The sequence below is a fragment of the Lampetra fluviatilis genome, chromosome 59 (assembly GCF_964198595.1).
Source record: "Lampetra fluviatilis chromosome 59, kcLamFluv1.1, whole genome shotgun sequence".
Lineage (NCBI taxonomy): Eukaryota > Metazoa > Chordata > Hyperoartia > Petromyzontiformes > Petromyzontidae > Lampetra > Lampetra fluviatilis.
Window position 1 is genome coordinate 8368424 of NC_136333.1, and position 11981 is coordinate 8380404.

An 11981-nucleotide genomic window follows, 5' to 3' on the forward strand; every position below is an offset into this window, starting at 1 on the left:
TCCTGTCACCCTGCACTACAGCTGCTGTCACCCTGCACTACAGCTGCTGTCACCCTGCACCACAGCTCCTGTCACCCTGCACCACAGCTCCTGTCACCCTGCACTACAGCTGCTGTCACCCTGCACCACAGCTCCTGTCACCCTGCACCACAGCTCCTGTCACCCTGCACCCCTTTGGTGAACTGACGTGCATGATGACGTCATCCTGAACGTCCTGCGCCCTTTTATGACGTCAACCCGCACTGTGCGGGGGGGTGATGTGTGCGCGATGACGTCATCGGCACCGCAGACGGTCTCGCGACCTGCGTCTGGCGTCACCACGCACGCCGCACAACGCTGACTCGGCGGCGCGACGTCATCGCGTAGCCCCTCCCCCTCCCATAGCAACAAGAAACATGGAGCGGGCGGACAGTGATGGCGGCGTGGGCATTGACAGCGGCGCTCGCGGCTTCGGCTGCTGCTGCTTCGGCGGCGGCTGCTGCGGGGACTCTCCGGGCGGCTCGCGAGCAGCAGCGCGCACCCCCGAGGAGCTCGCGGAGCTGTGCGACGACGACGACGACGAGGAGGAGGCGGAGAGCGGCGGCGGCCGCGTTGCTGGAGGCGCCGCCGCCGTCGAGAGCCTGGAGCGGCGGGACGCGTGGCCCAGCGCGCAGCAGGCCGAGCACGAGGAGCGTGACGACGAGGCGGGTGACGACGACGAGGACGATGAGGAGGGGGAGGGAGGAGGAGAGGACGAGGGGCTGACGAAGGGCAGGACGCGGGGCGGCAGCAGCAGCAGCGGCAGCAGGAGGCGTCGGCGCGTGTGCCGCGCGTGTCTCACGCGGGCCGCCCACGGCCTCTGCTTCCTGCTGCTGGGCGCCGCGGTCGCCGCGGCCGCCCTGCTGCTCGTCTGGCTGCCCGCGCGCCTCGCCTGGGCCCTGCCCCGCGCCGCGCTGGACGGGGCCCTGCGCTGGAGCGAGGAGCGCGGCGCCCTGGCGCTGCTGCTGCTGTTGGGCGCCGCCGTGCGGGGCGCGCTGGCGCTGGGAGCCGCCCTGGCCGGCACCGCCGTCGTCGTCGGCGGCTCCGGGCGGCGGCGGCGGCGGCACGGGGGGTGGGGGGAGGAGGAGGAGGCGTCGTGGCTGCTGAGGGACGGGGTCCGAGATGCGGCCGCGTGGACGCGCGGGGCCGTGGCGGTCAGAGGGCTCGGAGCGGCGTGCGCGTCTGCCGGGGGCCTCGTGGTGCGTCTTGGTGGTGGGGGGGGTGGTGGGGAGGGGTGGGTACAACAGCGGCACTGGGGAGACAAAGGCGGCCGGGCGTGGTGCTGGCCACCCACCCCCTCGTGTGCCGTGCCCACGGCCTTCATAGGTGCTACTCGCTAGCAGCACTTGGGCCCAACTCTCTCTTAGCAGACAAATACTCGGGATCGAACCAATGGCCTCCTGTACACCCGGCGAGGTAGTTGACATCTTGTGGCGTGTTGTTGTCTCTGACGCTGATCGCACGGGAGAGTTTTTAAAGCTGGAAGAAAGTTAATTTAAATCTTTGCAATCACCGTAGTAGGTGTGTCTGCTGTGGTCACGTGGTGCCCACTCCTCTCTGCCTTGTGGTTCCAATGTGGTCACGTGGTGTCCACTCTGTCTTGTGCCAATGTGGTCACGTGGTGCCCACTCTGTCTTGTGGTGCCAATGTGGTCACGTGATGGCACCAATCTCTCACGACGGCGTCCTACTCAGGACATTCTCTCTTCGGTCTTCCTCTCTTTCCACTTCCGTTTGTCCCGAACAGCAGCAGCAGCAGCAGCAACATTTTCCCTGCTTCTACATTGGGCACTCCGTTGGGTCCAGCTTAGACAGCAGTAGCAGCAGCGTCCTCCTGCAGCGATACATTTCGAGTGCCAACGTCTGACGTCTCTGTCAGTCTTTTTCAATGTCAACATCTCAGCAGCAGCAGCAGTCATGAATGACACCAGCGACGTGGTCTAGCGTGGTCCTTAATCTTCGCACGGCCACTGATGTCGATAATAACAACGCTGATGTGTAACGTGCACAGTGTCACTTGCCCAAATGCAGCGGCCCTGAGATTCTGCAACAACTACAATGCACATTCAGGTGGGCAAAAAAACGTACCGCATCAGGAGCAGTAGCGGAGCGAGTGCATCGCTGTGACGATGTCTCCTCCGTATCTGTGGATCGGTTCTTGCATTGCGTTGTACTCCGATCTCTGCTCTTGATGACCACGGTCGGACACCGCTGCTGGAGAGAGTTATTTTATTTGTGCATCAGGTATCATCTGCTGCTGATGCCATGCTCTGCGCAGCGGGATGCAGTTGAGGGTGGACCGTGAGCTTCGTGGGTTGTGATGTTTGCGAGGTCTCTTGAACTCCGATCACCTCTCCCTGTTCCTAATCAACCGCCGTGACGAATCCCCCTTGGGCAGGTGGGCATCGAAGCCCCCATGCTGCACGTGGGGACGGCGCTGGGCCTGTGGCTGCCCTCTCTGCTCTGCCCGGCGCTGTCCCGCGCCGGACTCCGCCCGGCGGCCCTCTGCACGGCGCGCGGGCGCCGCTGCCTCGCGGCCGCCGGCTCGGCCGCCGGGATGGCGCTGGCGTTCGGCGCTCCCCTCGCCGGCGCCGTCTTCGGCCTCCAGAACGCGGGGCCCGGCGCCCTGGCCGACCCGGGCGTCGTCTTCCCCGTCCTGCTCGGCTCCGTCACCGCCTCCCTCGCCTTCTCGGCGCTCTCCTCCGGCGCGCTGGCGCTCTCCGGCGCCGGCGGCTCTCCTCCTGCGTGGCCCGTGGGAATGCTCGACCTGGTCGGCGAATCCGGCGGGCGTCTCGCGGGCGGCGCCGACCCCTGGGCGCTGCTGCCGGCGGCGATGGCGCTGGGCGCGGTGGGCGGAGTCCACGCGGCCGCGCACCGGCGCCTGCGGGCGCGGCTGTCCCGCTACCGCGCGCGCCACGTCTTCGCCAAGCCGCCGTGCGCCGGCGCCCTCGAGGTGCTGCTCGTCTCGCTCGCCGGGAGCTGCGCCGCCTTCCTGGCCGCCGCCGCCCTTGGCTCGTGCCACGACGAGGGCGGCGCCGCGGGCAACGCGACGGCGGCGGGGCCCCGCGACCCGCGCGCCCTCCTGCCGTCGCTGCTCTGCCCCAACGGCACCGCCAACGACCTCGCGCGGCTGCTGCTATCGGCGCCCGAGACGGCGCTCCGCGGCCTCCTGGGACCCGGCGCGGCGCCGTCGCCGCCCTCGCTGCTGCTGGCGCTGGGCTGCCTCGCGCCCCTCTCGCTCTGGGCCTCGGGGCTGCGGGCGCCCGGCGGCGCCTTCGCGCCGCAGCTGCTGGTGGGCGCCGTCTACGGCCGCCTGGCCGCCGGGCTCCTCCGGCGCTGGCAGCCGCGGCGGTGGCCGCCTCCGCGGCAGGACAAGCTGGCGCTGGCGGGGGCGGCTGCCGCGCTGGGCGGCGTGGCGCGCTGGCCCCTGGTGCTGGCGCTCGCGCTGGCGGAGGCGAGCGGCGCGGACGCCGAGGGCGCGGCGGCCGCACTGCTGGCGCTGCTGCTGTCGGGCTGGCTGGCCGGCGCGTGGTCGCGGGAGCCGGCGCGCGCCGCCGCGGCGCTGCGGGGCCTCCCGCTGCTCCCCGCCGACTCGGCGGAGCCGCTGCCGCCGCCGGCGCCGGGCCAGCGTTGCCAGCGCCTGCTGCTCGCGAGCGACGTGATGGAGCCCGAGCTGGTGTACGTGTACCCGCACACGCGCGTCCAGTCGCTGGTGAGCGTGCTGCGCGCGCGCCGCCACCACGCCTTCCCCGTCGTCACCGAGGCCGCCGGCGCTGGCCACGGCGGCGCCGGCAACGCGGCGCTGCTGGCCGCGAACGGCGAGTTCCACCACGCCGCGCTGGCCGTGACGCGCGCGAACGAGTACCGGCGCCGCAGCCGCTCGATGCGCTCGTACCCGTCGGCCGAGCTGCAGCGGCCGCCGGGTGCAGGGCGAGGCAGCGCGCCGGAGCGGCGCCGGCGCGACGACGACGACGAGGGCGACGAGGGGGAGTCGTCGCCCGCTTGCGAGTACCTCGCCAGCGTCCTGCAGCCGGGGGTGGAGCCGTACCCGAACCTGCAGCCCGCCGGCTGGGCCAGCGGGGACGCCGGCGACCCCGGGCGAGCGGCGGACGCGGGCCTCCCCGGCGACTGGACGCTGGCCCAGCGCCTGCGGCCGCTCACCTACCACGGCATGGTGTCGCGCTCGCGCCTCGCGGCCCTGCTGGCGCGGGGCGCGTGGTACGAGGAGGGGCGGGCGCCAGCGCGGCAGCCGCGCGTAGGAGCGGCGACGCTGGCGGAGGCGGAGCGACGCGGCCTGGACGTGGGCGACCTGGAGCTGGCGCTGCTGGAGCCGCGCGCCGTCGTGGACGTGACGCCGTACGTCGATGCCGGCGCCCCCGCGGTGAACGCCCGCGCCAGCGCCGGCGAGGCCCTGCGCGTCATGGCGGCGCTGCAGGCGCGCCAGCTCGCCGTGGTCAACGCGGCGGGCCACGTGGTGGGCGTGGTGACGCGCCACGAGCTGACGCCCGAGGCGCTGCGGCGCAGCCTGCGGCGCAAGCGCATGGCGCGCCCGTGAAGCGGGCGGCGCCCCCGCAGCCTCTCGACCCCCGCCCCCCTCGCCGTGAGACGAACTTTGAACCCGTCCTTGAGAAGCTGCCGCCCACCCGCCTTCAGACACGTTGAGAATCGTCGTCAGAATCTTTATTTATGCCGGAGGAATCCGACGAGCTGTGAAGTTATTCGGATGGCCACGTGACCTCGTGTGTCATCTGTACAGACGTTATGATGCCACATGACGTCCTGTCACGTGCCGTACGTGTGTATGTTGACCTTTCCACGTACGGGCCGGATGTGTGCAAAGGTGAGCGGCGCAGAGGTAACGCCGTGCAGGGAGGAGGGGAAGAAGCTCCTTGCCTCCAAATCGATCCCCAGGGTGGGGGGGGGGTTCTGGAAAGCGATCGGCGGCGGTTTTGGGACATTTTTCCAGAATTTTTACTTGAACAACTAAGTTTGCGGATCTACAGGGTTGGTGGTCCAGACGTCTCGTGACCCCCCCCCCGCCCCACCGCCAATTAATTGACCCATAACATTTTCTCAAAAGTTATTACGTTATAGAGAATGAAATGCGGCGGGGGGGGTGGAGGGTCACAAGACATCTGGACCAACACTGTTGCACATCGGTTGTGGCGACGTGATGCGTCCGCTACTCCAAAGCTACCTTTTCGGGGTGGGGGGGGGGTTTCTTCTTCCCACTCGTTTTCTATATATTTGATTTTATTGTTTCATTCCTGCCATTTTCGCTTCCCTCTTTGATTGACTAAAGCCATTTGAATGCTTCAATTTTAGCGAACAAAAAAAATCGATGGCCGTGTCAACACGCCCTCGAAGTTATTCCTCGAATGTATTTTTTGACTGATAAAGTTTCCACTTGTTTTTCCACTGCCGGGATGGTATTATTCCACGAAAAAAAAATTTGCGGCACTCATCCCCCCACCACCACTCGCAACCTTGAAGCCAAGCAGTGGCAATGCCATGGTCACGTGGCTGCCAGGGGCTTGTAGTTTATCCTGGGGGTGCAAACGAGTGGCTCCATGTTGTTTTTGACTACCGTGGACAAATGAAAATGATGATCAAATTTTGTATTACTGAGCTGTTTATGGCTCTTTCTCAGAAGCGACCTGGCTATCACAAATGATAGGTCAACGAAGCGGCTTATCATGTGGAAATGTATAGCAGCCAAATACTCTAAATGCATGTTTCTAAATGTGGAGGAAAAAACCGTAGGACCCGGAGAAAATTCCACGCGACCACAGGGAGAGGGAGAGACACCGTAAACTCGAAACATACAGCAGCAGGCGTCAGGGTCAGGATCTAACCCACGACCTCCTGCATACCTGGTGAAGTAGTCAACATCTCCTAGCCACCGTGGCACAGACTTCGATGATGGCGGTGGGATGTCAACTCTCAACCTTTGGAGTTGCGAGCGGAGCGCTCTGTGCATCATCATCATCATCAGCGTTGTGCGGTTTTTAAGAGTTGCGCCCGTTTTGAGTAACGCTACGAACACTGAGGGGGACAGAAAAACCGTGCAGGTTCAACGCTACCTGGCGGAACCGCTGACGCCGGACTCTTCTGCGATGGAGCTGCGATTGGCTCACATTTTGGTTGTTGCCAAGCCGGCTCAACGATGAGGCCGACCGCCGTGACGACGACAAAGACGACGACAACAGCGACAGTAATAATACACACTCCAGGGTTCTGTTGGTGTCCGTGACGTCACGAAGGCACCCTCGTCGGAGCAGCAGCGTCCACTCTCGTCCTCCCCGGAGCCGCGGCCGGAGCGTGGAGAGCGCGGACAAGACTCTACGTTTGCAATTCAAATGTAGAGCAATTAAGTTAGCCGATGCATGTTTTGTGCCAGGAGTTATAATATATACACAGGAAGGCACTCCCCGACTTATGAACGCCCGCACTTTCGATCGTGCTTCCGTAAGATATTTATTTATTTAACCGCCCGACTCTTTGCGAACTTGAACTCGTGAACCGAAACCGCGGAATTATTTCCGGCGTCGCATTCTTATTTATGGGTTTAACACCCCCCCCACCACCCACCCACCCCGTGAACACATTTCACAACACTTGGCCGTCCGCGCACGTCAATACAGTACGTTGTGTTGCGACTTAACGGATCGTCTCCACTTGACGAACGGAACTTGTTCCCGTAAGTCGGGGACTGCGCCCTGTGCTGTACAACACAATGTGAATATATATGTGTGTGTGTGCGCGCGTATTTAAAGAATGTTGCATTAAGAGGCCGTAGCAATCGTAGCGACGAACGAGCGTGTGGAGCCCGCGCCCCGCTCGCCGCTGCCATTGAAGCGCGTGACGGAGACGGCGGCGGGCGATGAGTGAAGGAGAATCAACGCCCCCCCCCCCAAGCTGACGCGCACAACCACCAGCCGCTCTGCTCACTCTTGCCCCGCAATCCCCCCCCCTCCTCCTTCACCACCACCATCGCCTGCTTCCTCCCTCTTCACCGTTTCTCCCCCAAACTTCCTCGGCTGGACTGTCAACTATCATCTCTAAATCATCTCTAAAGCCCCCACCCCACATCCTCTCCTCTCGACCCCATCCCCACCTCTGTCTCCTTTGCTCTAAACCTTGGGGGGTCACCTTCGATTGCCCCTCTCTCCTCCACCAAGCATATCTCCACCGTAACCCACGTGCCGCTTTCATCCCTTCAACATCCGGAAAATTCGCCCCCCTCATCTCAATCTCCGCTGCCAAAATACTCCCCTACGCCCTCATGGCGTCTCCACCACTCCAATCCCCTTCTTCTTGGTCTTCCTGCCTACCCCTGTGCTCCCCTCCAGCAACTTCAAGACGCTTTGGCCCGGATTAGTTCTAATCTCCCACATCACATCCCATCCCTCCGCTCTCCTCGTCCAACTCCACTGGCTTCCCGTCGACTCGCGCTGTTTATTCAAACTCCTCGCCCGCGTTTGCCAACGGCCCCGTGGCTCTGCGCCCTCCCCACCTCGCTGCTCTTGTTTCTTGCCATGTCCCAGCTCGGCCCCAGCGGTGACACTTTCTGTGGTCCCTCACTGCTCCTCCCCTCCCCGTGCTCGCTCACGGTGCCGCTCCTTCTCCCTCCTGGCTCCCCTCCAGTGGAATCAACTCCCGCAGGAAACTTCACGCAACCATTCTGCGTTCCGTACGACTCCTCGTTTTTTACCAGGGTATCCCTCGACTACTTCCTGCCCTCAACCTTCGCCACCCTCCTTCCCCCTCCTAACCCCCTCACCCCTTTCCCGGTCATCACCCTCCCTTGCCACCCCTCCCCAACACTCAAACTCCATGTCAGGCGCTTTGACTAAAGCGCCGTATTAACTCCTAGATGGGAAATGATGTCACACACCCAGAGCGTCGATTGTTTTTTTGTATTATTCGCTTGCTGGTTACTTGGCTCATTGGGAAGTTAGGATACCTCACAAGATGGACAATTGGCTAAACTAATGTTGATGTTCATTACCCCCCTGCGTCTGCGTTTATTCATTTGTTGGGTGAGGCAAGGGGGGGGGGGTGTTACTGTGCTCGGTTGAAACACAATTCAACAAGGGGGAGGGGGGGGTCGGAGTAGCCAAGCGCACGTTGAGAATCACCACTGCCCGAGTGACGAGGCCTACCAAGTGCTCGCGTGATATCTGTGGGAGAGAAGTCGGTACGGTTTTTTCAGCGTGTGAATTCTTCAGCCAGGGATTTTTACTTTCCGTCAGCCGTAACGGGAATTCTTGGTCCCCAGAGATCTCTCGCTCTCTCTCCCAGAGATATCGATCTCTCTTCCCCCTTTTGCCATATCCACACGTGGGGTCTAGAGTCTGCGTGTGGGCCACCGGCGATCTGCCGTAGCGTGCGTGGCGCGGCGTGGATGATGAACCCACCACGCGCTGGTGACATCGAGCGCCGGGTGCTCCACCCGCGGTGGTTGTGTCCAAGGCGACCCTCGCCTCGTCCCGAGACGTCTCAGTCGGCGCGGGGGCGATCGCGGCTGCGGGATGCGCGGAGTCGATGTCTGTGCGGTCGCGGCCTGCGGTGTTATTTATTGACATTCGATGTTGTTACGTTGTCCGCTGTGAACTGTGAAGTTTGTCCCCCTTAACTGTGAAAATGTCTTTGCCTTTTTTCTGCACCGTGTTGTACGCGAGTTCCACGTGTGTGCGTGCGTGTTAGAGAATGTGCGTGTGATTCTGTGGGGAGCGGTGGTGCAGCGGTTAGCGCCGCACTGCGCTGCGAACCGGGCAGAGACACGGGTTCGATTCCAGCTCACGGCCACCAACGCCAATGACAAACATATGAACCGGTCCTGGGCTTCCCTGCAGGTCGACTCAGCCATAAATGAGCATCTGGGTCTGTACCACGAGTCCCTTCCACCCTTCATGTTAGAGCCTCAAAGCTGCACCTAGCCTGGCACAAGCCGCGTGCTGACGCCACCGCCACTTAGTGACACACCGTAGAGGCTGGTGTGTGTGTTACACAATGCATGTGGTCACCGCTGGGTTGACTTGGACTTCATTTATTTGAGTACAAACCAGGTATGGATGAGGTTTCTGATTTATTTTTCTAATTACATTTTTCATCTTTCTACAACCATTTCGGTTCTTTCCCATTCCGCAATAAAAAAACAAAATCTTCCCTGTTGACAAAAGTGACGACACCCGATGCTAGCCACACCTTCAAGGGCCACTCCCTGTGCCCGTACAGATGGAAAGAGATGGCGATTAGTCCACACTTTGCTGCTCCGCCTTCTCCTGTGCGAGCTCGGGGTAATGGCATCACATCGAGACCCGCCCACGGATAGGGATGGGAGTTCCACAACGAGCGTCTCTGTGTGCTCCACCAACCCCTCGCTGCTGCTGCCGCCTCCACAGCGCGGGATTAAACTCAAAAACAAATCTGAAACGACCGCTCCACTGCTGGATGAAGGCCTTCCCTCCCCCGCCAGCCCCCCCCCCCCCCCCCCCGGGGCGTCTGACGCACCACCTGATGTCACCCCTCCATGTCGATGGCGCACATGATTTGGTGATTGCTGCAGTTTCTGCGTGTTGCACGAGCACAGCCAACAACAACACACTCAACGCAGTCGTCAATAACAACACTGTGAGTTTAGGGAGACAAAGGCGGTCGGGCGTGATTGTTGGCCACCGCCCCCCTCGTGCGCCGTGCCGGCCTTCATTGGGCGGACTAATCTCCGCCCGTGTCCATCAGTACGGGGCAGGTTACACGGGGGGTCTTTGCCTTTCGTTGGGGGATCGTGTCTCCACGCCCTGCGGGGTTCCCTCCCGCACTCGCGGATCGAGGGGCGCTGAACGCGGCGCTTTCCAGGCGCGCACCTGAGCGCATCAAGCGAGGAACGCATCTCTGTGTTGTGCCGGTGGGCCGGGGCTCGCCGCGTGTCCCATCAGAGTCAGTCTACCACTGCCTAGAGCCTCCATCAGAGTCAGTCTACCACTGCCTAGAGCCTCCATCAGAGTCAGTCTACCACTGCCTAGAGCCTCCATCAGAGTCAGTCTACCACTGCCTAGAGCCTCCATCAGAGTCAGTCTACCACTGCCTAGAGCCTCCATCAGAGTCAGTCTACCACTGCCTAGACCCTCCATCAGAGTCAGTCTACCACTGCCTAGAGCCTCCATCAGAGTCAGTCTACCACTGCCTAGAGCCTCCATCAGAGTCAGTCTACCACTGCCTCGACCCTCCATCAGAGTCAGTCTACCACTGCCTAGAGCCTCCATCAGAGTCAGTCTACCACTGCCTAGAGCCTCCATCAGAGTCAGTCTACCACTGCCTAGACCCTCCATCAGAGTCAGTCTACCACTGCCTAGAGCCTCCATCAGAGTCAGTCTACCACTGCCTAGAGCCTCCATCAGAGTCAGTCTACCACTGCCTCGACCCTCCATCAGAGTCAGTCTACCACTGCCTAGAGCCTCCATCAGAGTCAGTCTACCACTGCCTAGAGCCTCCATCAGAGTCAGTCTACCACTGCCTAGAGCCTCCATCAGAGTCAGTCTACCACTGCCTAGACCCTCCATCAGAGTCAGTCTACCACTGCCTAGAGCCTCCATCAGAGTCAGTCTACCACTGCCTAGAGCCTCCATCAGAGTCAGTCTACCACTGCCTCGACCCTCCATCAGAGTCAGTCTACCACTGCCTAGAGCCTCCATCAGAGTCAGTCTACCACTGCCTAGAGCCTCCATCAGAGTCAGTCTACCACTGCCTAGACCCTCCATCAGAGTCAGTCTACCACTGCCTAGAGCCTCCATCAGAGTCAGTCTACCACTGCCTAGAGCCTCCATCAGAGTCAGTCTACCACTGCCTCGACCCTCCATCAGAGTCAGTCTACCACTGCCTAGAGCCTCCATCAGAGTCAGTCTACCACTGCCTAGAGCCTCCATCAGAGTCAGTCTACCACTGCCTAGAGCCTCCATCAGAGTCAGTCTACCACTGCCTCGACCCTCCATCAGAGTCAGTCTACCACTGCCTCGACCCTCCATCAGAGTCAGTCTACCACTGCCTCGACCCTCCATCAGAGTCAGTCTACCACTGCCTCGACCCTCCATCAGAGTCAGTCTACCACTGCCTCGACCCTCCATCAGAGTAAGTCTACCACTGCCTCGACCCTCCATCAGAGTCAGTCTACCACTGCCTAGACCCTCCATCAGAGTCAGTCTACCACTGCCTCGACCCTCCATCAGAGTCAGTCTACCACTGCCTCGACCCTCCATCAGAGTCAGTCTACCACTGCCTCGACCCTCCATCAGAGTCAGTCTACCACTGCCTCGACCCTCCATCAGAGTCAGTCTACCACTGCCTAGAGCCTCCATCAGAGTCAGTCTACCACTGCCTAGAGCCTCCATCAGAGTCAGTCTACCACTGCCTAGAGCCTCCATCAGAGTCAGTCTACCACTGCCTAGAGCCTCCATCAGAGTCAGTCTACCACTGCCTAGAGCCTCCATCAGAGTCAGTCTACCACTGCCTAGAGCCTCCATCAGAGTCAGTCTACCACTGCCTAGACCCTCCATCAGAGTCAGTCTACCACTGCCTAGAGCCTCCATCAGAGTCAGTCTACCACTGCCTAGAGCCTCCATCAGAGTCAGTCTACCACTGCCTCGACCCTCCATCAGAGTCAGTCTACCACTGCCTAGAGCCTCCATCAGAGTCAGTCTACCACTGCCTAGAGCCTCCATCAGAGTCAGTCTACCACTGCCTAGACCCTCCATCAGAGTCAGTCTACCACTGCCTAGAGCCTCCATCAGAGTCAGTCTACCACTGCCTAGAGCCTCCATCAGAGTCAGTCTACCACTGCCTCGACCCTCCATCAGAGTCAGTCTACCACTGCCTAGAGCCTCCATCAGAGTCAGTCTACCACTGCCTAGAGCCTCCATCAGAGTCAGTCTACCACTGCCTAGAGCCTCCATCAGAGTCAGTCTA

At 61.4% G+C, this 11981-nt stretch overlaps 1 protein-coding gene across 1 annotated transcript; it reads left to right on the forward strand.

Annotated features, from left to right (window-relative positions):
* The first annotated feature begins 395 nt into the window (after positions 1–395).
* LOC144950875 (H(+)/Cl(-) exchange transporter 6-like) lies at positions 396–4697 on the forward strand. The gene is made up of 2 exons (XM_078881028.1): positions 396–1217; positions 2416–4697. Exons 1-2 carry the CDS (start codon positions 396–398, stop codon positions 4570–4572), a joined length of 2979 nt encoding a protein of 992 aa, XP_078737154.1. The 3' UTR covers positions 4573–4697.
* The last annotated feature ends 7284 nt before the right edge of the window (positions 4698–11981 follow it).